Source organism: Squalius cephalus (genome assembly GCF_949319135.1).
Source record: "Squalius cephalus genome assembly, chromosome: 3".
Classification (NCBI taxonomy): domain Eukaryota; kingdom Metazoa; phylum Chordata; class Actinopteri; order Cypriniformes; family Leuciscidae; genus Squalius; species Squalius cephalus.
In genome coordinates, this window is record NC_137124.1 from 37,907,835 (window position 1) to 37,935,440 (window position 27,606).

Below are 27,606 nucleotides of genomic sequence, written 5' to 3' on the forward strand. Positions count from 1 at the left end.
CGGAATTTCAAAAATAAAGCATATTTTCAAACTACCTTGCAAACACCCATTTCGTACGTCGTGCCTCCCACAACTAAAAAATCTCAAACAGCTCTCACGGGTGAAGTGAAGGATATCTCAACGGGTGAAGTTAGGCTACTTCTAAAGGTCAGACGTATTAGGAATACTAATATAGACTGTCTAGAGCGAACACGAGCGTCTCGCTTATAACAAACCCATATAACATACTGTATCAGCACCAGGCTGTCAGGCTGTCATGTTCTGTTTTCATGGACTCTTAGTTTGTATCACATTGTTTTCCTGTGTTCTGTTCCTGTTTCCCATGTAACTGCTTGTTTATTTGTTGTCATGGTGACTAATTATGTTGCACACCTGGTTCTGGTTAAGTTTGTCATTAAGTCCTGTGTATTTAAAGGGGTCATGACATGGGTTTTTTAATTTTATTTTAATATGTCCCTTGAGGTTTACTTACGTTAATTGAAAAAATTCACCTTCATTCTGACCCTTCATCTGAAATTATCCATTTTAAGGGGCGGTTGCTTTAAAGCTAGTCACTAAACGGCCACTGTTATGATTGGCCAACGTCACTGCATAGGAAACAGTATCAATGCCCACTCACTATTGCAATGTTTTGATAATGTTTTGAAAACATTATCCATATAAAAGTGTAATTTGCAGAAAAAGCATTATGAAATTGTCTACTTCCGATTTAGCGATGTAGCTGCTGTCAGATCCAACCTTCACCTGCCTTGCCTGATGTAACACAAGCGCATTTTTGACATGATGTTTTACAACTGTTTGAGGCTGTCTACCCTGTAAACATTCTAAACTGGTGCATTTGTCTTTATGAATGGGTGCATGATAATGTTGTATTGAAGCGCCCACTGTACCAAGTAGCATTGCAATACCACATTCGCTTTGACGTGATCATGACTTGTTAGTACTTTGAATGTCTAAATGCAGCAAATTTTGGCTCACACTTCTGTAACCAATGCCAACTATCTGGGTCCCATATAACCCATCAGACATGGTCCCACTCCAGCTAAACACCCTCTAGTAGCCACGCTATAGAGCCCAAACTCTCGCTATAGGTTCAGCTGGAAAGAGACTGATGGATCTGAGTGGACCACTCTCAATGTTTTGATGGTGCCTGGGGGGCTTAATGTTTACACTTTTGGGGGAGATAAACACAGAAAATTGCATACTAATAGTAGTCAATGAACAATAAACTGGGTTAAGAGAATGTATTTTAACATAAAAAATCTTACATACTTCACTTTTAAAGGAATAGTTCATCCTACATAAATGGAAATCCTTTTATCATTCACTCGCCTTCATGTCTAAACCTTATGACTTTACACAAGGATGAAAACAAGGATGCCCAGGTTACTCATTTATAAAATCCTGTCAATTACAATCCACCCATTTTTGAGTGAGCTATACACCACTAACAACTGTTCACAATAGTTTGGTCTTAATATATATTTGTAAGTTTGTAATAAACTTCAGTAAGTTTTAGATTGTTTAATCATATGCTGCCATTTACCTATCCTCACTTTTATTTCTGCAATTGCAGGGATCGTTTTTCGTCACGTCTTTTAAGAGTATAGGGCAAATAGAGAATATACCGCCTTTCATCTTAATGGAATTTCTTTTAACATAGAATATTTTACACGCTTCAATCTAACCCAGAGGCAAGACAGGAACAGTGGAAAGGAAAGAAAATGTGCTGTGTGCAAATACCAAGATCACTCACTTTATTCTCCATCCACACTTCCCTAAACCATTCAATCAATATGAATCAAACGATAATGCAAATGAATAATAAAAAAGCACTTTCTGAATCTCTAATCTCCCCTCAAAGACCTGTTGTATTTAGCTGCCCTTTTGAAAAGCGACTGGGTAAATAAGCAAGAAATAAAAGAAAAGCTGACAAAAGAGAGAGACAGAGGGAGGGCAAATGGATTAAGAAAGACAGAATTTAGAGTTTATACGGCTTGAAGGCTGTTTAAGACTATTTGACCAGAAAATACACAAATCAAATGCTATAGCTCAGCTAATATAAGAAAAGCGTTGATTTTTTATTAGAGGCAGTATGTGTCAGGATATGAGCGACCCAGAGGGCGGTTTAAAGGATTTAGAAGTGTGAAATCCACAATGAGTCAGTCTGGGTTAAAGAGGAACTCAGAGTGAGAAGGAATACTAAGGCAGCTTTTATTTAGCCATAATTTAGGACAAATATTTGTATGATTCATAAAAAAAAATGCTAGCATCAAATGTTAAATAATAAATATTGTTACACTGCAAAAAAGTATTTTTAGTCCAAACTTTCTAGTACAAATATCTAAACATGCTCAAAACAAGATAAGCAAATGAAGCAAAATTGACAAAAAAGACTGTTTTTCTATGTACCCTGGAGTACATTGTATATTTATAATATCCATTTGCAACATTTTATTATTTTAGACATAAACTGAAGATTTACTAATTTTTTTTATGTATGCTTAAAACAAGAAAAAGATGTATAAATATCTAAACATAAAAAATATATTCTCTGAATCAAGTCTTGTGCAATTTCAACATTGTACATGCTCTCTGCTTTTGAAAAACCGTGTCCATTTACATTATCTACGCTGAACCCGAGATGAACATTGATGATTTGGTGTAGGTCATCATCAGGCTCACACAGAATTCAGAAGAAAGAACTATATATGATCCCTTACCCCATGCCCATGGCAACGGGCGATGCAGGTTTCTAACTCAGTGAAAGAGGCATTTTGACATCTGCGATCTTTGCACACCTGAAGGCAAGTAAAAATAGAATACATCGACCCTTCAATGAAAAACATAAAATACATGCTTTTTTAACACATTAAGTGGAGACACAAATGGCCATTTAATAGTATAGATTTTGTTTAATAAATTGCTCAGTTAAATATTAAATATACAGCTTAAAAAAACCTTGCCTTGCCCTTTTCACACTTGGTGCCTGTCATGACCAGTCCCGGGTCAGGAAGATCGCCCTGTCCATCTTGGGTGCTGTACACATAGGTGCCCCGGCACTTTACCTCAATGCCGTCTGTACGGATGGTGGTGTCTATGGACACAGCATTTGTGCCCTTTGGTTTCTTGGCAGCACTGTGGCACTGTATCTTACCGCATTTGGCATCACTGTTGGGAGATTTTATATGCGATATATCATGAGAGATCACTACTGTAGGTATCTTTGCTCACAGCCATTTCAGCATAAATTCAGCCATGGGAAATTAGATAATAGTATGATAAAAAAAAACCTCATCTTAAAATCATATTGTTATGTTATGAGAATGATGAATAATCCGAAAAAAAAAGTCTTGTTTGAAAAAGTTTGTAAAAGTTCATAACTGCTGAGTCTGCAGTGCTGTAGTGTAGCCCAAATTGCTATAAAAAAAAAAAAAATGCATATTCCACTTCACTTCAGGTCAGTAAGTTCTTTGAAAGAAACCATATATTGCTTATATGGCTGGTCGAAAAACTGAAATAGCACTTCACCTTTTCTCACACTTCATGTAGTTGCCATGACTGTCCTTGCCGCAGTTTCCAAAGGCATTGCCCGCAGCGTTCACATCCTGAAAACAGGCGTCATGCGCCGGCTGCGCACCTGGACAAATTTAGTTAAACTTATGTTACCTTGGAGAAATGTCAATTACATTCAGGGACTCAAACAGACCCATAGTGTGAACATGGGTTGGCTGGCTTCATGCCACTAGCTAATATTTGATTAGTGATAATATTATTAGATTCAAGATTAAGTTTTAGGTTTCAAGTGACCAAAAGTTTTTATGATACATTCTACAATGCACCGTGTACAAATAATCCAATAAAACAATAACTGCTCAATTAAAAATTGTGAATATGATAATATCTTTTAGACCCAGTGAACATCAAACATGTCAACAACCCCTCGCCCCACAAATGACAAAGTACATCTGCTGTGATGTGTGTTAGTTTGACAGCCAAAGAGCCTGACTGGACATGAGCCCAGAACACACGGGAGGTGTATAGCCAAATGCCATGAGCTCTCACTAAATAATCAACATCAAGCAGTATTTGATCACTAATGCTGACTTAAGACTGAAAAGGCCAGTTGGGATTCAAAAACTTTGTTCTTATTGTAACATTGTTGTTAACATATTTCCATGTTTTTATACCAAAATCTAACAACAATCTCAGGCCCTGCATGTTTACACTAGTGGGTTTTCGTTTTAAAACGCATAACTTTTGCTACGGTTACGCCTGTCGACTGCAGACCCCATTTTAGATTGAAAACTCCAGGGTTGCGTTTCAGTGTAAATGGACCAAAACAGAGACTTTTGAAAGCGAAGGCATGACTGGCCACATTACGCTACCGTAACACGACCACAGACCAGGGCTGCGTTTCCAAAAAGCATTGTAAGCCTTAGTTGATCGTAGAGACCATTGGTGGCTATTGTTCTATGATCAACTTAGCCTCACAAAGCTTTTGGGAAACATAGCCTAGAGCCGCCTGGGTTGCCAACTTCTGGAAAGGAAAATAGGGACAATCATGGTTCTTTAGAGGAAAATAAGGGAGTCCATGGTTGACAGTGTGAAACACGTACGAGGCTTCACTTCATTTTGTCAGTTTCCACAGTAGCTGCCCCAAAGAATGCACCGATATTGCTTGCCCCTTTAGCTAGTGTGGTCTTCCTGTGCATTTCTGTGGAAGCATGTTGATTCAAGTCATTCTCACCTGAAACTGAAACTGAAAATTCTCAGCAACATAAAGTACAGAAGGCTTTCGTTGAGTCAACGCTGACGGTCTTAACCCATGTCTTTTTTACTTCACATTATGTTTTATCTTTTATTTTTTGCAGGTTTATCCATATTTGCAGTTTAATCCGTATTTCCACATGCCAAATCGAAGTGTCACACATTGCCCTATTTTCTTTTTTTTTTGTGGAGGAATTGGTGCATTTACTTAACGTATACTGATGCGTGTGAGAGGGGGCTGTGATTGAATGACGACAGGTGTCTGTGATCATTCTCAAGTGTCGTGATCAGCTCTGCTGCTTTTGCTGTTGTATCAGTCATTGGTTAGAGTAGTCAATAAACAGGACAAGGGAGGTCATGTATGGGACAAATCAATTAGCCCCAATTTAAGGGACGTCCCAGCTAATACGGGACAGTTGGCAACCTTACGTCATTTGACATGCGATTGTTCCTGAAACGCAGTGGAAACGCCAGTGTAGACGAGGATCGTTTTCATTCTAAAACGCCGTTTTAAAACGAAAATACACTAGTGTAAACAGGGCCTTAATTTGAACTGATTCATCCCTTGAAAACATAATAACTCTTGAACTGGATGCTACAAATAAAATTTCCTTGCAAACTAAAGGCACTCTCAGCCAGCATGAATCTTACCGTAACCCCACAGCTGCAGGCATTGCTGTTCATGGGTCAGACACATGCCATTATAGCAGTAGGCATGACCATGCTGACATGATGACCCATCCAGGATGTAAACGTTAGAGGGGCAGTAGGGCGAACCTCCCGTGCAATATTCCGGCAGATCACAGGCTCCGGCTGGTCCGCGGCACATGGTGCCGGCCTGCTTCAACTGTGGGCAGAGTGCATGATAAGGAGACTGAGGACTTTGATGAAAGTAAAAGAGAGCAGGTGGTGGGCAAACTACAGAGAACAAAGTGGATTTGAAACTGTGGCAGCTGGTACATCTCAGAAAGAGGAAACACAGTCAAGGCCTTCACTATTCTGAGCAAAAAGTATTAAATAAATAAATAAATAAATCTGACCCTGGCCAATCTATACCTTGCCTCCTTAGAACAATTAATGTTTTCTCTAAGTTTTCAGGTTATAGGGTGAATTTGTCTAAATCAAAAACTGTTGCACTTACTGCACTTTTATTGCAACTTTTCATCCTGCCACGTTTCAATGTCGTTTCAATACATACGTATATTGCTTGCCAAAATGTAATTTCTTCAGAATATACAGCTAATTTGCTATGGCGTCAATTGAGAAAGATGCTTTTTGTTGCCAGATGGTGGTTCTGACCTCTACCAGCAGGGGTTAATAGGGCCAGGCTAACCCGCTAAACCTTGAACACTTGTATGAAACGCATTAAGTGAAAGTCAGACCAGAGATGGAGTGAGAGAAGGAAGCAGTGGGAGAGAAATAAATAAATAAATAAATAAATAAATAGATAAATAGACAGATAAATAGTTAGGCACCTTGCAGTCCTCACAGCAGACCCCGTGGGCACACTGTGCATCTACCTTCAAAGTGCAATTGCTGGGGTTGCAGCAATCATTGGTGCACTCCTGTGGGAGATAGAAAACAGATAGAAAACGCTACCCAAGCAAATCAACATATGGCTCTCAACTTACATGGTCAACCACTTGGAGAAAGTTGTGAAAACACACACTGAATATATATATATATATATATATATATATATATATATATATATATATATGAAGACCTCTGATGCAAAAGCCTCTAAAAGCCTCTAATATTGAGTGAATGCTCTCTGCACATAATATACGTTCATCAAATACGTTCACTTCAAACTCACTAAATCCCAGCCTCAGCCCATTCAGAAATGCCGGTACTATATATATAAATATGTAAATATACACACACACACACGGTGCCAGCTTGTATGCTATGATTAAAGTGTGGAAAATAATAAATGGAGACGAGAAACTGCACAGGATGTCAGATGCATATTAAAATGTTTGACATGTATGATACTGATATATACAGTGTGGAGGCGTCTGACGGACAATAATTATACCGTACAGCTGAAAATGAATAGAGGAAGGGGAGGAAGTGTGTGTGGTGTTTTTAGGGTGTTTAATGAAGAGGAAACGGTCACAACACATATAAGCTCTGTCACACACACACACACACACACACACACACACACACACACACACACACACACACACACACACACACACACACACACACACACACACACACACACACACACACACACACACACTTATGCAGTGCCTTTACCAAGTTTTTAGACCTGTTTTGTTAAAAAACTGTATGCATATCATTTCTCAGTCACATAAAAGCACACACATCAACCTCTATTCTGCTTGATAAGGTTTCAGAGCATCAAGTGCGACTGACAGCTATGATTATCACACTATAAATAAATAAATGGTGTGATCTGGTGACTATAATGAAAAAAAGACATACATGACAGGCCTGCACTGTCAAATCTATTTTTATGTATTCATGGAAGTAGAGAGGGCCAGCAGATTATGGTTTGGATGTAAACGGTTAGAACAAAGGTGTATGATTTAGTGCCTCAAACTAGCTTTTACTGTGGGGTGAAAGTATTGTTTCACTGAATGTGGTATTGGCGGCAGGTAAAATTCAGAACAGTAGTCCAGGTGTTTATGTATTGACTAGGAGTTACAGGCGCTACCTCAGTCTACCTACACCAGATGGCAAATCATCCAGCCATTATATGAGCACTGACAGCCTGTCAAACATGGCTTTGCAACAAGGTGGAATGCTCCTCTTTCTCTCTCTACACGGTGAACATTATTTCACCACGTACAACATATTCCTGGATCATCATCTTTGTTGTTCCTAGAACAACATTCCAATCCACCAATCAGATTTTGAGGGCCAAGTTTACAGTTTGTCAAAATCAAGGTGACTCTCTCTACACATGACATGCGAGCAAACATAAAAACGTTATACGCTTTCATCTGTTACAATTTTTCCGCTGTAGTTTTGCTAACATCTAAGTGTCTACCTACCATGTGGTAAAATAAAACTTTTTCTGGTTAGGCAAAGCTTGTCATTATAAAATAATACATTGTATATATACTAAGCATTCCATGAATAAATAATACATGCATAAAAAATCCATATTAACTATCAAAGTTTTATTTATTACATGTATTTCATACCCTCTTCCTTACATTTTTATGTTTTACATGTATTTCATACCCTCATCCTTCAATATTCTCTAAATCAATAAGTCATTCCATTCAATAATTAATTTAGGCACAAATCACCTCTGGTTCTCCACAGTCACACTCCTCCCCTTCCTCTACAAAGCCGTTTCCACACCTCTTGCCCCCGACCAGATCCTTCATGTTGGGCATGTTGAACAGGCACATTCCTCCACCCTTCTGGAAATAGTTGTCCAAGTCTTTTTTGCTACAGCGGCTGAAAACTTTTGGAAACGGGTGCCTGCAGACCATTTTAGAAAGGGATATATATCATTTTTGAGCATACAAATGTTTGAAAACAAAAGGTGCACTAATGAAAATAAGCAGGAAAACTTCCGATGTACATAAACAACAGTCAGCCATTACATTGAGGTCAGTGCAGTTCACTAATATTGGTAATGAATCAAGTAACAGGATTAGAATGAAAGGTTTTGATTTAAATTGGAGAGATAAATAGTGAGGTTTTCTGAAATCTTTTTCAACTTTATGCCTTGGACAAGTCAAAAACTCTTTCCTCCTCTAAGTAATCTCCGCTGATCTTTTTTTCTTGCCTTTCCTACTGCAGGGGCATGAGAACCAGTGGGCAAACAATTTACTCTACTGAAACTACTATCCTTGCCACGAGTGATGTGCTTATGTCAGCCAGTTTTAATCTCATACTAGCATTATCTTTTTTTTTTTTTATCCAGAAAAAAGTTATTTTAGGCTTTTTTTCTGGTTTATGTCTTACTTAGCTCTTACCCAGTGAGCTGGAAACTGCTGTACCTTCAACATTGGGATTCCACAGGGCTCAGTGCTTGGGCCCCTTGCTGTTCTCTATTTATACTAGATCTCTCAGAACATTTCTCCAATTACATTGCACCACTGATGTGCTGACAATATCTTGTTCCCTCCTGTCTCTACAGTGGCTTGCGAAAGTATTCAAACCCCTTCATTTTTTTCACATCTTTTTTAAGTTACTGCCTTATGTTAAACTGCTTTAAATAAAAACTAATTCACATTAATCTGTACTCCATACACCATAATGACAAAGCAAAAAACAGATTTGTGATAACTTTGTAAATTTCTTATAAATAAAAAGCTGAAATAATAACATTGCATAAGTATTCCTAGTCTTTTCGAGGACAGTTGAAATCTAGCTCCGGAGAATTCCAATTTCGCTTGTAGATGTTACTACACTTGGGAGTTACACACAGGAGTTAACCTGTGGCAAATTCAATTGAATGGGTATTATTTGGAAATGCACACACCTTTCAATAAAAGAACAACAGCTGAAAATGAATATCAGAACAAAAAACAAAAAACAAGGCATGCGGTCAAAGGAACTGCCTGTAGAGGAGCTCAGTGTCACAGGATTGTGTCAAGGCACAGATCTGAGGAAGACTACCATAAATTCTGCAGTACTGAAGGTTCCCAGAAGCATGTAGCCTTCATAATCCTTAATGGAAGAAGTTTGGAACAACCAGTTATTCTGTAATTCATAGAGCTGGCCTCCTGGTCAAACTGAGCAATGGATGGAGAAGGGCCTTGGTTAGAGTGGTGATCAAGAAGCTGATGGTCTCTCTGGTTGAGCTCCATGATCATATATAGAAATGGGAGAAATTTACAAAAGGACAAACAGTATGGTGGCAGCAAAATATAGAGTTAGCCTTAATGAAAATCTAGTCAAGAGTATTCAGAACCTCGGACTGGGCAGAATGTTCACCTTTCAACGGGACAATGACCCTATAAGCACACAGCTAAGACAATGCAAGAGTGGCTTTTGGACAACTCTGTGAATGTCCTTGAGTGGCCCTGCCAGAGCCTGGGCTTGAACCCAATAGAACATCTCTGGAGAAACCTGAAAATGTCTGTCCACCGACAGTCCCCATCCAACCTGACAGAGCATAGGATCTGAGGAAAAGGATGGCAGAAAATCGCCAAATGCAAATGTGCTAAGCTTGTTGTCACATCATACCCAAAAAGGCTGTAAAAGTTATTTGACTAAATACTGAGTTTACGGTTTGAAAACTTATACAATGCACTTATTTCAGTTTTCCTGTTTTATTAAATTAGCAAATTTGTCACAGAACAGTTTTTTTTTTTTTTTTTCATTATGGTGTATGGAGTGTAGACTGATGTGAAAAAAAAAGTAATTTAAAGTAGTTTTCAAGGCACTGTAAATCAGTTCTCAGAAAGGATCTCAGCAAGTCTCTGTGATATGCATCTATCATCTAAAGAATTTTTTAGTCTTTGTCACAGAAAAGGTGAAAATTGCTATCATGCAATGCCATCATAGATGGCGCCATATCAATCTTGATGCACATGGTCTCTTGTTTACTTGCTAATTTCTTAGGTATCACACACACAAAAAAGTTTTCCTAGCAGATTTTCTAAAAGCCTGTGTAGCTGAAGTTATATCCCAGCAAGCCAAACGAGCCAAACAACATTGCAACTGTGATTTCAACCAGCACAGTTTTTTTGTGCAATACACTGTACACTACTGTACATTTATTTGAGAAAATACAGTAAAAAGTAATATTTAAAGAATGTTTACACTTTAAAATGTTCTAGTTTTAGTTTTTAAGTTTATATACTGTATATACTTTTTTTCAGGATAAATAGAAAAAAAAAAGATTTTAAATAGAGAATAAAAAATATTAATGTCTCCAAACTTTTCGATGGTAGTATACATCAGACGGTCATTGAGGCGTAAAGGTGTGAAATCTGAAGTGGAGACTAATATTGCTTGACTCATCCTTAGAGACTCATAATTAGCAACTAAGTATGTACTTGTACAGTAGCATCTTGTCTATGTATTAGTTCAGTAGTGACACAATTAGAAGTTACAATTATTTGCAAGAGCTCCAGGGTCCTTTGTGTAATTAGCATGTTTTCTGTAATTACAGTACCATGATTTGTGATCTGCATTATAGGTTATTTATAAAAGGAAGCATCTGCTAAAGGCATCAATGTATCAAGAGTTTCAGTCTTTACCCTGTAGCTGCCGCCATAACACATCCGCCCTGATTAGCAGTGGCTTCCACGCAACAGCCCTCATGGTCGTGACTCATGCCAAAGTTATGGCCGATCTCATGTGCCATGGTGGCAGCCGCCCCAATGGGTAATTCAGAATGGTCCTGGAAGAAAAGATAATTTCATCTACCAGCTATAACAAACATCACAATAAATGAAGTAGCAGTTCAAGCACTGGTTTAAGAGTCTATCTAAAATGATGAATTCATATACAGGATTAGAGAATTTGCCATTCTCACTGCCATGCAATAGATTAATTGTATTTTATGCTTTAAATTGGACATAAAGGCTATTTGTAGCCCACAGGCTTCCATCGTTGCTGTGCCACAGTAGGTAAATGGCAGTAGAAGCCCAGAGGACATCACTGATCTCAAAAGGCATCTTTGTTATGTTACAATGATGCCATAAATTGTAAAGAATGTTGTTTTTTTGACCTGCAGGTGGTAATTTAAGTACCTTGGCTAAGGGCAAACAGAATAGCCTTTCTTTTATCTTCATACCGTGACACAAACAGAAATGCACACACAGTCACACATATTTCTATAAAAAGCAGGGACAAAGAGATGTCTCTGCAAAGGGTATGCAGTGTTGATTTTTACAGACGCCACTGATAATATCTCCACCATAACAAAAACGGTCAAATATGACACACAGTTGTATTACAAATGATTTTCTATATCCAATTTTTTCCCCAGGAACCACACTGTCCTTGTCATACTGGTTCAAAAAAATTTGAGGAACATGCAGGAGCCCGTTTAAGATAAGGGATGCTTTCTCAAACCCTAGTCATGGAGAAGACCACACATGAATTCCAACAGTGAGTCTATACTCCCACGCTGTAATTTTTTTTATTTTTTTTATTTTTATAAAAAAAATCTGTTAATTTGTTTAAAATGTCTTAGTTACTATTGTAACCTCCGTTTCCTGATGGAGGGAACGAGGCATTGTGTCAAAGTGCTTACCCTAGGGGTTGCACTTGGGAGCCCCAAACACCTCTGACACCTCGGACATACGGGTATAAAATAAGGTACTCATTCAGGTTTGTGCTGAGGAGCCGAGACTGTCCATTTCAGCAGGTTGTTCGGTGTTGTGGCAGGAGGGACACAACGTCTCGTTCCCTCCATCAGGAAACGGAGGTAAAAATAGTAACCAAGACATTCCCTATCTGTCAGTCACTTCAACATTGAGTTGATGTACTGACACTAGAAGTCCCTATGGAGCTAGCAAGCTACTACATGCCAGGTAACAAGTGTTCTCGCAAAGTTGTAACCTTCCCAACACCCCAAGCAAAGAAACTTCGACCCCCGTACCACGATGGGGCGGTAAGGACCGTACATTCAGTGGGACTATGTCGCTTCAGCGGTTTCTTGACCTTTTCTCTTAAAAAAAAAACAAAAAACGTACAGCTGCAGAAACCTGCATTAAGTTAGCGATGGGGACTGGCGACAGAGCGGGAGTGGGTTGGGTATGGGTATGCCTTATCCCAATACAGCGCTTGCAAGTTCATCACTTGGTCCCTAAAAGAGGCAGTGGGATCTTTGGGCACATAGCCCAGCTGGGGTCTCAGGATTACATCAGAATATACCAGAGCAAAGTCTAGGCACGTTTCGCTGACAGAGAACGCCTGCAGGTTCTCAACCCTGTTGATGGAAGTGAGCATGGTCAGGAGGGCTGTCTTTAATGAGAGGGTATTTAACCCAACTGACTCTAGGGGCTCAACAGGGAGTCTACAGAAAGGTCCCAGGAGGCAATAAGGTGTGGAAACCTGGATTTTTACAAAGGTCGATGACCCATGCACTGACCAGGCAGGTGAATAGAAAAAAAAAAAAAAAAACTAATAGATATCAGCATGAAACTTCCCCAGTTGATTACTGACATTAAGAAAAATCTCTTTTGTATTACAAGTTTTTTTGAATATTTATGTTTAAATATGCAAATTAGGTATTATCTCATTAAAAATTCACTAATTTACATATATTTCACTCTCTGGAAATGTCAGAGCACGTCACGTGAAGCATCTGAACGAATCACGTTGTCAGAAATTGACACCAGCCAATGAGATTTTGCTTTTAGAGTTAAATGCCCCATTGGACTTTCACGATTGGTTGCTGATAAAAAAGGAAATGACCATATTTGGATCCGACAACATTGTACAGGAGAGAGAGATAGCTTTCCAACGGTATATTTGATGACAGGGTGCAGACAGCGATCGCGGAGCAGCATGTTGATTTAGAACGCCAACCTTTGTTGAATTTAGGAGAAATCTACAGACGAAAATAGACAAAGTGTAGTAAAATAAAGACCTAAATGTGTATTTTGGACTTTTTTTCAGCACAAGTCTGAAAGAAGACATGTTATTGAAGACAAATATCCAAAAATCTCAAAATTTACCAGTAAAAAAAAAACGATGTTTTTGCCTGCCAGGCCTTGCCTGCTTATCATCAGTGTGGAGCCAGTCTCTAGTTACAGGACACTAAGGCAGTCCCTCCTTTTCCTTGGAGGATTTAACCTCCTGGCACCTCTTGAGGAACCTGATAATCATGCTTTCTTAAGGATTTTAAGCCATTGAATCCTATTTGGGGTTCTCAGCGCTGTTTGGCGAGCAGGTGGCTCCAATGGGGAAGGACTTTGGCGGCACTTTTCCTACTAAGCAGAATGTCACCTCGGTTACTGAAAGTCTTGGTCCTTCTGCTACTATGTACAAGGCCTTGGCTGCAAGCACTAAGGGCGATCTGAGGGTACCAGTGGAAGCATTTCAACCGGGTGAGTCTCCACAGACCTTCCATTCTTCAGCACAATTGTCTCTCCCGGTTGAGTTCATGGATGAGTTAAGCAGTTTCCCTGCGGGCGAACCTAATTTCTCAAGATGAGGATGAGTTGTCAATCACAGAATTAAAGGGTGAGTATCTGACCGATTTCACAGGCATTTGGTCCAGCGATGTCCACTTTTCTTTGGAGATGAAGGATGCTGAGAAAGGACACTTTTGCAAAGAGGCAGGCTTTACACGATGATGATCGCTCTGATTGGTTTTAGGTCTAGCCTTTCCAATTGCGCCCAGAGGCATTTGAGTGACATCCACTCCGTTGGTGAAACGCACCAACTTTTAAATGCATTATTATATTCAAATTGCAAACACATGAGGACAGTCTCCATGAAAGACCCACTGGCAGATAAACGTGCTACTACATTTCTCTCCGAAACGGTAGGAAATTAAATTAGATTTAATAGAGGATTTTAACTGTGACAAGATGATTGACAGGGCAGTTTACATGACAGGATGCACACGACAGATCCGTCCGATAAAGATGACGAAGTAGTATGTCCCAAAGCTTGCCGATTTTTTGCTACACATTCAAAAGTAAATACATTTTCTTCACAAAAAGAGTACATACTTTTATGGCGTAGTGTAACTTAGGCGAATTGGGACACAGCATATGGCTTTACACGATGCCGATCGCTCTGATTGGTTTTAGGAGTTTTAGGTCTATCCAATTGCGCCCAGAGGCATTTGAGCGACGTTGGTGACGCCCCTTTGGAAATTAGTTATTAAAGAAGCTTTGCCAGACCATAACTCAGTTACTACTGAGAATGGTCTGGTTTTAACCAGGCTAGTGTTCCTTAGGAACATGCAAGGAATTTCATACCCGGATATATTATCCCCCTCCTGGAAACAAGGAGTGCAAGCACCCCGCTTAGCATAAGTGTATTTTTTTTAATTTTGTGTTGCAACCATTTAACCCTTTGGTGAACAGTCATGTCAGTTGGTGGGTGCACAACAAAATATGGCAAAACAGACAGCCTTGTGTGAATTTGCCTGCCATAGAGGAGCATGTTACACCTGCAAGAAGTCAGTTACCACAGGTTTCCATGACTTATGATGCTGGATGGCCATTTGGACAGTGTGTTTGAGTACACGGCTGAACCTCTCTGCAGCACCATTAGCTGCAGAGGAAAGATGGTGACGAATAATTCTTCCTTCCAGAAAAGCAGAAAAAGCAGCAGATATACTCAATGGATTTCCATTTCTATACTCAATGGATTTCCATGGCGGCTGAAGACTGATGACAGAAACGAAACCACAGAATCCATAAGTGACAGTGTGAGTAAAGGAGACCTCACACACCATTTGCTGTAATAGTCACTTAATGTTATAGCAAACTTCTAGTCAGATGTAACAGTGTCAAATGGCCCGACTATGGTTGTCAAAAGTACCGGTTCTTCGGTAACAAGTCGGTACTAAAATTTTGAAAATATGACGATACCAGCATTCCTGTAGTCCCGGTAGTCAAGTCAAGTCACCTTCATTTATATAACGCTTTTTACAATACAGATTGTTTCAAAGCAGCTTGCTTTACAGTGAAGCAGCTACAGGTAGTATAGACTGTACTGGATATATTCGGTACCCGCTGACAGGCGGCTGCTTTCAGTCGTTTCCGTGTTTATCTAAGTGCAGGGATCCAGACTAACTGAACACAAAAAGACTATTTAAATATGAATCCTGGATGTTCTGCGCATCTCTGTGTGAAATTACCACATACACAGACACACGCGTGACGTTCGCTGTGTTATAAGCCTCTATCACCTCACTATATGAGGACATGAATGCACGAACTAACTTCATCTCCAGAGCCACTCTGGGTCTGATTCACTTCATGAGCATTTTACCTTTTCATTTGAGAAAAAAAACTATCATCACATCATACACCCACAGAAAGTTCTTCACGGCAACCCGTCAAGATAAAAGTTTCTTCTAACTTGAAGAAATTGACAGAAATATATTGGGCTACTGTTGTACAGTAGATTTAGCTTTACTATTAAACAGCATGTGGCCTTTAAATGTTTATATGTATTATTTACTTATAATGATTACCATCATAAATAATCAATTCATTGAATTTAATTGATTTTTTTTTCTTCAAATAGTTAAATAAAATAGTTAAATAGTTCCAACAGATTCTGCTGTGGTACCGACTACTGGAATTTTTGTATCGTGACCCTAGGCACGACTATATCAGACAGCCACTTTCTGCCATGGTCCATCTGGAGAGGAGTAGGATGTGACTTGACAGTTTAGTCATTGAGCTGACACACATGGCAGGAACATACAGCATCATGAACATAAGCATCCATCCCTGGCCACCAACAGAGATCAGGGAGACGTTGTTTGGTTCTCACCTCTCCCTGATGTCCTTCGTGCACTATGGAGACCAGCATAGAAAGAAGAGAAGCAGGTGCAATCAGCCGTGAGCTCTGGAAGACGAAGTTATCCTTAACAGACAGCTCCATTCACAGTTCATTGTATGGCAACAACTCAACATCTAGTCCCTTGGGTGAAGGAGGCCAACCAACCATTTGAAATGTGTAAGAAGTTAGTGCAGGACAAGAACCGCATGCTGCATCAAGACAGAGAATTACAGGCAGCAGATAGAAAATAATCAAACTCCTCTTCAACATCATCAACAGGAGCTGGAGAAACTGCAGATAATGCTGCAGCACTTCTGCAGCATTATCTGTAGAAGTAGACAAGGGCGAATGTGACCGATAATAAGCAGGAGCATTTTGAATCACCTGTACACGTGATTCATCAGGACACTGGTTTGCTGGAAGTGACACTTCTTCACTGAGCTGTAAGCCTGCAGCTTCTAGTCATTGTAAGACCGCTTGAAGGTGTGGCTTTGAGAAACTATGCCAACTTTTTGCACGTTCTTTCAATGCATCCTCTGCACGTTGTACCTGTTTTAGGCAATGAGTAGAAAATCTGTTGTACCTCTGTACCGAGACAGTGAAGCAGTACAGCTCTCCGTCTTTCATCCAACCAAGTATCCCTTGTTGCATCAATAACCAGAAGGTCATTTTCAAAATTCAGCAGCCATGTGCTGAACAGCATAGCAGGCTCACCAGGGCAAGTCAGGAATAAAACTCAGGAAAAGACACGTTAGAAACAGACATCTTTGTGATCAACGATAGCGAAAAAATGCCTAGTCCTCGTCACCAATTTGTGGGATCTGTCAGGAGTTAATAAGCAAAGAAACACACAGAGACAGAAGTAGAGAACTTCATCCATCTTCTTTACTCTTTCTCTCCCACACATTACGTCATTAACCAACACTTCAAAATACAATGTTCCTCATGAACACAATAACCTACCTATAGAGGCCAATTAATTGTCTTGCACATTCACAGAAATTGCAAAATAAGGTGGATAAGTTCATTTTCAAGCACCAATATCTCATCTCGTAATACCTGAAACATAGTGACCATATTTTTTACAGTGAATTTCTGGCATCCACAGCTACCGTTTTTATCCTAATTTTTAATTTTTAAAAGGGGTAAACAAAGCCAATCCACTTCTCTAACTCACTAGAAATGCCTGTAACCACAGTGACAGATAAAGACAGTAAATATCAATACTTTGTAGTGTGTCTTTTTGACAATGTGACATTTAAATTTTACTTTTTGGCATTTGCACTGCTCTCAGATACTACATGTGGTCAAAAATCATCACATAGTTTCTCATAATTATAGAAACTATGCTATTGTGTGAACACAGTAGGTCAGCCCTTAATGATCCAAATTATTAAAATGTAATATGCAACCATTGTTGACATGTATCAAAAAAAAAGTTTTTTCGTGTACCTCATTGATCTCAGTAGGACTAAGCAGGCTATATTGATGTAATGTAGAATGAGCCCATCCATGTGTAATATCCAGAAGAAACGCTTCACCCCTCATTGGTATTCTGCAAAGTGCTCCTCTCCAGCCACACAAAGCAATAGAGCCAATAAGAGGCTAATCAGGTGTGTTGGAGCTATTGATCATTTTATCAAATCCCCTCATGAGCCATACACACACACACACAATCTATACACACACTGTTTACAGCCTGTTCCAGATGCAAGCATTCACGCTTTCTTACCACGTTGATGCCGCCCGAGTTCTCGTGACTGCACATGCCTTCCAGCGGAGCCATGCCAATGGTGGTGCCCTTGAAAACCACACCACTGCAGGGAAAACAATACATAATTTCAGCTTTGATATCAATAAAAATGCATGAGCCATTCTTTGAACACACACACACACACACACACACACAAACACACACACACACACACACACACACACACACACACACACACACACACACACACACACACACACACACACACACACACACACACACACACACACACACAGAGAGACATAGGGAAAAAAAAAAAAACCTGTATGATTTTCTTTCTTTCTTCAGCAGAACACAAAAGTAGATATTTTGAAGAATGCTGGAAAAACCAAACACTTTTGTTTACCATTGACCATTAAAAATAAAAATAAAATTTGTTCCACAGAAGAAAGAGAGTCATACAGGTTTGGAACGACTACAGGGTAAATGTAAATGACAACAGTCAATATTTCTTCCCATTTTTGTGTGAACTATCCCTTTAATAATGTATAACGTACAATAATATCAAGCAAACTTAAATACATTTTTGAAAATATACTTCATTAAGAATAAGTTACAGGACAGTCTTGTTTTAAACATGCGCACAGGGTTGGTGTGTATTGTGACTAACGTGAGTAGTTGGGCATTGTCATGTTTCTTGCGGGATTTGAGTTTCTGTCTCCACTGAAGAAAGGACCAAAGAGTTGAATTTGGTTCCTCGTTGATAATGCACTGGTCATGTTCTGTCCAAACCTCTAGACCAATCAGAGGCACACGAATGTTCAAGACTCTGTAGAACTGATCAGACCAAAACAAAAAATTAGGGACAAGGTACAGACATCAATACATTTTGCATTCAGAAAACAAATATGCACTCTAAACAGTCAACAAAACCTTTGAACCAAAGAAATGCACCAGGCTTGACATACCTTATCTACATAATTAGCAATTTCCATTATCCTCAGTTTAGTTTTGTCAAGGTCCTTGTTTTGCTTCCTGTACTGTAGAGACACGGCAGGAGGAAAATTGATCGAGACAAACATACAAATGCATGAGAAAATGCAAAAACCTGCTACAGAGAAATTTGATTAACTAAATCCAGCTGTAATGAAATCTTACATAACCTCCTGCCTCTTTTGGCTTTTGGTGAATATTATACAGATTCAATGTAAATGTATGAAAGAACTCAATCAGAAAACTCAACAGAATGTAACACTGAAAGATTGTCTGCATGACCCTCAAAATAAGAACTAAAAATTTAATTCACTGATAACTTCTTGAAAAACTTCGCATAGACGTAAGATATCATCAAAGGGTATTGACAGAAAAGAGAGTGAGTGCGAGAGAGCGAAAAGGCTCTTCCGAAGCTCTATATTTAAGCAACAATTGCTCAGTGACCACATCTGAATGAGAAAGTAACACTAGGCTTAAAGCACCAGTTCTAAAGCAAAGTTTATATAACTCGGCCTGTATTTGAAGCTCTAAAGCCTTAATTCCTGTGGTGAACTTTTCAGGGTGGAAGTTTCTAATTAGCAGTAGTGAGCGTGACACAGGCATCATCAGCTTACCAGTGTGTTGTCAGCTACTATATACAGTTCCATGTACTTTGTAGTACCCAAGGCATTTCGTCTAACCTAGGGGTGGGGATAAATACAGAAACAAACAAACGACAAGCAGAAAGAAACGTTAATTGCTGGAGGGCAGGATTTATGGATTTGTTTCTCTAGTCTCTTGCGGCTTGTTTCTTCATGCATACAATAAATGTCTGCAACAATTTGACAAGTGAGGAAGTGACAATTGTATTAAATCACACATATTGAATTTAGTATAAAATAAGGATTCATTTAAATGCTAATTGTCATCCATGCCCACAATTTTTTTTTATTTTTTTTTACAAAAGCTCAAAGACTGTATGCAATAATATTGTAGCAATATTGCTTATTTTTTTTACTGCTTGCCATCTCTGCTGTTCTTCACGTTCATTTTTATTTGCATTTTAATTGATGGGTCTAATTCACTCAAAAGACTGCTTTGGCATAGTAATCACAAAAGTGTTCAGTCGTCTCAAAGTGACAGCTAGCACTATACAGCAACCAAGCAGTAAATAAAATGAGAATGAAACAATAAAATAAGGGGAAGAACAGGATGCGCATACAAATCATCTTCATTGTCAACCAAACCAAAGGAAAATAAAAGTGCAAGTTAATAAATGTTCATAAGCAATCAAAATCAAAGCACTGCACGCCAAAACGAGTCTTGTCAGGAACTCTATTAATGGGAATCGCACGGAATTTAATTCCAGTTTAAATTCCAACGATTCCTTTAGTAATGTTTAGCTCCCCCTACACTGTAAAAAATGTCTAACCCTCCCAAATCAAAAATTTCAAGTGACCGATAACATCTAATTTTTTCACTTGGCCCAAGTGAAATTCTGTAAATTATAAAATTAAATTCACAGATTTTCACTTGGGCCAATTGAAAAATTTAGATGTTATCAGTCACTTGAAATTTTTGATTTGGGAGGGTTAGAAATTATTTACAGTGTAATTATATTTCAGAAAGAAAAAAAAATCTTACAGAAAATAACTATTTAATAATAATAATAATAATAATAATAATACAAAAATAAACAGTGACTGTCTACACATATTTTGGCAGGGTCCTGCTTATGTACAAATGCAGTATGTAGATGTACCTTTGAATGTTTTTACTATGTAAAGAATGTCATGGACTCAGAAATGCACAGTAGCTCCGATATTACATTGCTTTTAGTTTTGAGGACACATTGCAAACTACAAAAAGCCAAGGAGAAACCAAGTGATCCACTGTCATTTGTTCTAGAAATCAGATTCCAAGGCAAAATAACGTCAATATGACTGTCCACGAGGGATCTGTGACATTTAAAGGCTAAAAGCCAAACAGGGACACACTGTAGTACATACTACTATAGTATACATGAACCTCAAAGTTCAGGAACTTTGTAATACAATAGCACCAGGAATACATCGTCATTGAGGAGCGAGCACATTAGTCCACACTGTTTATTAATTTATGGACCCTCTAATTCTCATTTGTAAACAGCTGGCCAGTTAGATGACTTCACTGCTTAATGAGAAAGCAAGTGCAGGCAGAATAAAAGCAGTAGGAGGGCTCCCAACTCCAGCTAATGATCCTCAAGAGTTTTATAATAAGCCTACATTATGCACTTCATCAGTCTGAACACTTAACCTGGGCTTAAGATGGCCTTATTTCTGTACTGTAATGAGCCAAAACACATTTTTATTTCCGCAGCGCATTATGGGGGAAAGAAAATGTACGAAAATTGGTTGAATTGCAGACTCACAATGCAACACAACAGCTTTGCGTCAGACAACAATGTTCTCTCCTGTGAGTGGCCTTCATTTATTACCTATCTAGTCATTATAGAATGGAGGGAACAGAACATCTTTCCTTTTGTGAAAGAGAAATTGCCTCTGACACTCACAATCCACTCATGACATCAGAAATAGAGACTTTACACGTTGAATAATGACGGTAATAACTAACTGTTATTATTTCCCTAATTACCATAATGCTTACAAACTAGTGAGAGCTGCTTTACGAAATGTGACGTTTGTCACCTGGGCAAAGGATTGATTAATAATAGGGCTGTCAAACGATTAATCGCGATTAATCGCATCCAAAATAAAAGTTTGTGTTTACATAATATATGTGTGTGTATGGAGTATAATTATTTTCTATATATAAATACACACACATGCATATATATTTAAGAAAAATGTGTTATTTATATATAAAATATTTATATATAATATAAATTATATATAATATACATATATATACACAGTATATACATGCAAATATTTCTTAAATATATACATGCATGTGTGTGTATTTATATATAGAAAATAATTATACACCGTACACACACATATATTATGTAAAAACAAACTTTTATTTTGGACGTGATTAATCGCGATTAATCGTTTGACAGCCCTAATTAATAGACTTTTTTTTGCATGCCATCTGTTTTAATGAAATACATTCTGTAAAGATCAACATTTACAGATATAATATGAAGACAAACGATTTCATTTCTGACTGACCCTTTGATGCAAAGGTTTAAGATGACCACTGAACAGGCTCAGGTGTCCAGTTTGATGGCTGTGTCCACATGTGCCGCTTTTGATAGGCAGGTCTTCAGTGCGATGGAAGGTGTGGTGGAGAACCTCCTGGCCTCTGATTGGCTCCAGGTAGTATGTATCATTTGAGTTCAAGACAATCAGACCTCTAAAAAAAGGAAATCAGAGCAATGTCAGTTCCATTGTTGAGGTTGTGTCAAAAACAATTAGAGATGAAGGGAAGGGATCTCTGTATCACAACAGCTTTCAAATGGATACTTCACCCTAAAATGAAAATCATGTCATCATTTACTCATCCATTTACAAACCTGTATGATTTTTTCTTTTGTGGAACATAAAAGAAGATATTTTGGACACCAAAAAACACTGGGAACCAATGACTTTCATTATATGGACCAAAAAATGCTGAGACATTTTTTTTAAATATCTTCTTTTATGTTCCACAGAAAAGTCATACAGGTTTGGATTAAGATGAAGGAGAGTAAATGATGACATCATTTTCATTTTTGCGTGAACTATCCCTGTAAGTTTTTTCAAGGTTTTGCCCTTATCAATACCATTTAAGAATGCCAGTAAAAATGAACGAATCTATGAGTTAATTTCCATTTGATCTCTCTCTTTTTCTCACAAGCACACATAGAAACACAGAGAGGAATTTTAATTCCTGACCTCAGTAACTAATCATAGGGATCAGGAGGCCACTGGAATTGAGGTCTCCCAGAGCACATCTACAGCACCCCTCGAAATTTAATTTCAGTAAAAAGTTTTACCTCTAAAGAAATGATCGGTACCTTTGAAAAATATCTTTAAAATAAAGCTTTGAGGGTGTCCCATTTGTCATTTCAAGTTTCAGTGTTCTTGAGGGCCTACTACTGTATGTGTCCTCAATATGCCTGTTTTCTCAAGTCTGCACCGATGTGGGCTCCACAGTGGACCCCTATTCAACAGTCTCTGCAGGACTTGGGGCTGAATTTGGTACAAGATTTGGGGTCAATAAGATTTTTTTTAAACCCTTAAATACATACCTCAGGTCTTTATCGACCCCAGACATCATTCACTACCCTACCTCTCATACATCTTTTAAAGTTAGACACCACCCTTTTTAGTATTCCTCAATCTATTAATTATAAACCATATAAAAAGAAAAAAATATATAAAAGAATGCCTGCTTTGTAAAGTTTTTTTTTTTTTTTTTGTAAAAAGTGTATAAGGTCGCTAGTCACCCGAGGTATGTAATAGTGTAAGTATATTTTTTTCTGTGCTACAATAATTGAATCTCTGATGACTCAATGAGTGCAAATAACCTTTATTCTTCAAGGAGGCAATGTCTAATACACAATTATGAAGTGATGATAGAATACATAAGTATAATCAGCAAATAGAACTGGCTCAGTGATTTACTGCAGAGCAAGTACTGTGTGTATGCAATCAAATATTAGTATCACTGTCACATAATGATGGATCTGGTGAAGAAGCTGTCAGTGAAATTAATACTTTTATTCAGCAAGGATGCATTAAAGTGATCAAACGTGACAGTAAAGACATAAATAATGTTAGAAAATATTTCATTTTAGCACAACATTTTTCAACTTTGATAACAATAATAAAAAATGTTTTATTTGCGCTCTAAATCAGCAGAAAATGACAAAATCTGAAAATTCTACTTTGCCATTGCAGGAATAAATTACATTTTAAAATATGTTAAAATAGAAAACAGCTATTATTAATGCTTTAATATTGCATTAATATGATTGCATTAAAGGAATAGTTCACCCAAAAATGAAAATTCTGTCATCATTTACTCACCCTCAAGTTGTTCCAAACCTGTATGAATTTCTTTATTCTGCTGAACACAAAGGAAGATATTTTGAAGAATGTTGGTAACCAAACAGTTGATGGACCCCATTGACTTCCATAGTATTGTTTTTTCTAACTGTCTACCGACATTCTTCAAAATATCTTCCTTTGTGTTCAGCAGATTAAAGAAATTCATAGAGGGTGAGTAAATTACAGAATTTCCAATTTTAAGTGAACTATTCCTTTAATTGCATTACTATGGTCAAATCAATGCTGCCTTGGTGAGCAAAAGAGACTTCTTTCAAAAACATAAAAAATTGCATCACCTCCAAAATTTTGAACGATAATGCATTTACCAACAGCTTTCATCACCAGCAATACTAATGTATGCTAATATAAACAGGATGTTTCAAAAGTTTTACTCACTGTAAAGAGATACAAAATAATCTGTTCCCTAGTAGTTCTAGTGTTGAATTTGTTTTAATTTGCGTTATTATTAATTTGTTTCATTCTTGTTTACAAAACAGATTTATGGTTATTGGAAATGTGTTTTGCCTTCAAATTGTTCACAACTGGTCCAAAATCCATTTAGTCGCAAAACCATTTGTTTACGCCCCAGGGCATCCAACTATTATCTTCAAAATGAGGATTGTCATTTTCCCCAAGCTGACAACAGGGAAGCAGAAATGACTCTGGGTGTGGCGTTATAATGGTTCCTGACACCAAAACTGTAGGCAAATTTGGCAGTGATTTGATTTGCCTTGGCATAAACGTAATGATATTCATGAAACAATAAAAAATAAAATAAATATTTAATACAAAAAATAAAACAATCAGCTACATCGCTGTCAAATTTTCAAATGGACTGTTGTCTCTGTTAACTGCAGACTATGGCGCACATCAACACAAAACCTCCAATGAGCTAAAGGTAAAGAAACCCAAGAGTCGTCTTGACAAAACATGCAGTGCTAATTACGTTTGCTCTTGCAAAATCTTGCAACAGCTGTTCAATGACTTGATCCGTCTTCATAAGAAATTCAAGACCTTTGGCAATATCTAGAGATAGACTCTCCAAGGCTTTGCCCTTAATAACACTGGTTTTTCTTCTTCATTAAACTGGCTCGTCGAATAAACGTATACAACAAACTCTGTGTGTCAAAGGAGCGACTGCTCTCATAGAGTCAAGCAAACACACTTAAGGGAATGTTGATTCATCCCACAACTATCTTGGCTGCTGCTCTCTGATCTCACACAGTAAACTGCAGTTTAATTTCCCATCTAGTCACAAGTATGTAGCCAAAAATATCTAAAAGTATTTAAATTGTTTGTAAAATCTACATGTTACACATGACCTTCATGCTCTCTTTGTCAAAGCCCACCAGTACAATACATATGTGTATAGTATGACCCTTTATTTAGTACCACAACAAAACCTTAGCAACCTGGTTAGTGCTTTGCTTTTGTATCTTTCAAAGACAGATAGGTTTGGTTTATATATCTAGGCATTAGGTTTAAAATGAACTGGAACAGACAGAGGCAGATGTAGTTTCAAGGCTGTTTGTGAATATTGTTTATACATAGAGAGGAAGCTTTCAGTGCTGAATGAGGACTGACTGAGCACAACAAACTATTAACATTCTGGTAGACCAACAGCATTAGTCATCAGTGCTTTTATTCAATAACCTGGCCAAAACACTGCCTCTCTTCACAAATGAAGCACACAAAATTGTGCTGCATGTGCTAAATTAAAAATTACCGACTTTTTGCAAGCACAAATGAAGGGTAACAAGAAGATTTGCTCGCTCTCTATAGAGCATTTTGAACTTTCACACTCCCATGCAAAACACTTGCTCACAAAGTCTCATTCACACTACTAACTGAAAAACAACAACAAAACAGTCATACAATATAATGCTCGCAGAATGCTCAAGATCACACTGAGCCGTGTGGCATTTAGCCTTCCGGAGACATGTGACCGAATGAATTGAATGTATTGTGTTTGTGGTGAACCAAGAGAATCCAATTATGCCAGACATGACATACCTCATTCCCAAACATGTGCTCAGAGCGACCCAAGAGTCGGCATGACCCCTGACCCTCCCGTGATAGAAGCAATGATCCTGGAGATGGAAGGAGAGAAAGAGATTACTGGAGGGAGGACAGGGATAAACGATATGAAAGGCAGCAGTTCGCTCAACAGACAGGCTGCGGAGTTAATGTTGTTCATAAAATGGGCAAAACCGAGTTAATGGAACATCTATCTAATTAGTAGTAAAAAGAGACTACATCTGTAAATCACAATTACATTTGTTACATTTTTGGCTTTCAGGTTTATTGGACTTAATTAGTCTGCCTCTTTTTGATTGCAGCCCTGGAAAACTTCCCTCAGGAGTTCGCTGCTAACATTTGGAAAAGAATCGCTCCATTTAACTGTGCTGAAACTGATCCAAACTATGTATAAGTGATATTCTTTCAGCTATTCAAAAGGCTTATATGAATGGTCAGACCGTGAAATTAGTTCATTTATTTGAAGACAGGAAGCAAAAGAGAGATGGTTAAGCATGACAGGCACACAAATCAACGGTCTCTGAAGACGACACTTGACAATCTCTGAGACTGAAAATACCTACTTCCTTACTATATAGTATGTCAAAAAGTAGTATGTCTGAAAAGAGCAGTAAGCAAAAAGATGACCTAGTGCCTCTGCCGAAGATCCGAAGTGCACATCAGGATTTGTGAAAGGCAGTGAAGTGATGCAACTGACTGCAGTAAGTCATACGACAATATGGCAGATGCAGTACATCTATATTTTTATACAATTAATTATGCAGTTTTCAACCATTTATTTGTCCTTTTAATGCTTTTTTGTTTTCTTTTATACATTTTATTAAATTAGTTTTATCTAAAATGTTTATTGACATTATAGATTGACCACTATTATAACACAGTGCAGTGTGGGAATAAAATAATAATAGACTATGTTCTAGCTGTTATTGATTTCATAGTAAAAATGCAAATATTTCAGTTTAGGAGAATTTTATATATATAGCCTAATATATATAATTTGCATACATTATTATGTATTGCAATATGCATACACACAACACGCGCACACACAAACTATATATGTGTCTTTTATTGTGTGTGTGTGTGCGCGCGCGCGTGTTGTGAAATCGACAGCAGAACTTCCTCTTCCTGTCAGTTTCCTCTTTGTCTCTGTTGTCAGTAAATCAAAATTGCAGCTTGCGCACCATTTATTCACAGATCCATTCCATATCATAATGCCATGCCATCATAGGGAATATTTTCATTTCCAATAACTGGAACTAAGACATAAAACTGATTTGCTATAATGTGAAGCCTGCGCACTGACAGTTTAATCTTCCGCTGCAGGACTCATGAATATTTGATTTTCTTTGATTTGATAGGACTAAGGTTTGCTTAATTACTTTTTTTATGAAGTTATAAATACAACGCTAATTAAACCTCTGTTTGTGAGTATGTGAGTGTGTGTGTGTGTGTGCTTACTAAAGGGGAAAAATTTCAACCTGATTGCAATGCACAGCTAACCAGCAGGCTTAGGCATCAGTCCCCTGTGTCATATTTTGCTTTTCAGACACTCATAGTCAAAAGAAAGACAAAAAGAAAAATAAATCCTCTGTGATTTTCTATAGATTGAATTACCACATCTATCACAACAGAGTAGGGTGCTGTGAT

The 27,606-nt window shown here is 38.0% G+C and overlaps 1 protein-coding gene across 1 annotated transcript in view; it reads right to left on the bottom strand.

Annotated features, from left to right (window-relative positions):
* Positions 1-27,606, bottom strand: part of adam19a (ADAM metallopeptidase domain 19a) — a 101,999-nt gene that overhangs the window by 12,874 nt on the left and 61,519 nt on the right. Inside the window, exons 5-17 of the mRNA XM_079866760.1 lie at positions 25,933-26,009; positions 22,057-22,240; positions 19,519-19,584; positions 18,880-18,951; positions 18,582-18,748; positions 17,930-18,014; positions 10,974-11,116; positions 8,061-8,238; positions 6,246-6,335; positions 5,422-5,617; positions 3,532-3,640; positions 2,967-3,171; positions 2,724-2,801 (exon numbers count right to left, since the gene is read on the bottom strand). Of these exons, the coding sequence (XP_079722886.1) occupies positions 2,724-2,801; positions 2,967-3,171; positions 3,532-3,640; positions 5,422-5,617; positions 6,246-6,335; positions 8,061-8,238; positions 10,974-11,116; positions 17,930-18,014; positions 18,582-18,748; positions 18,880-18,951; positions 19,519-19,584; positions 22,057-22,240; positions 25,933-26,009 (1,650 nt within the window). The remainder of the gene's footprint in view (positions 1-2,723; positions 2,802-2,966; positions 3,172-3,531; positions 3,641-5,421; positions 5,618-6,245; positions 6,336-8,060; positions 8,239-10,973; positions 11,117-17,929; positions 18,015-18,581; positions 18,749-18,879; positions 18,952-19,518; positions 19,585-22,056; positions 22,241-25,932; positions 26,010-27,606) is intronic.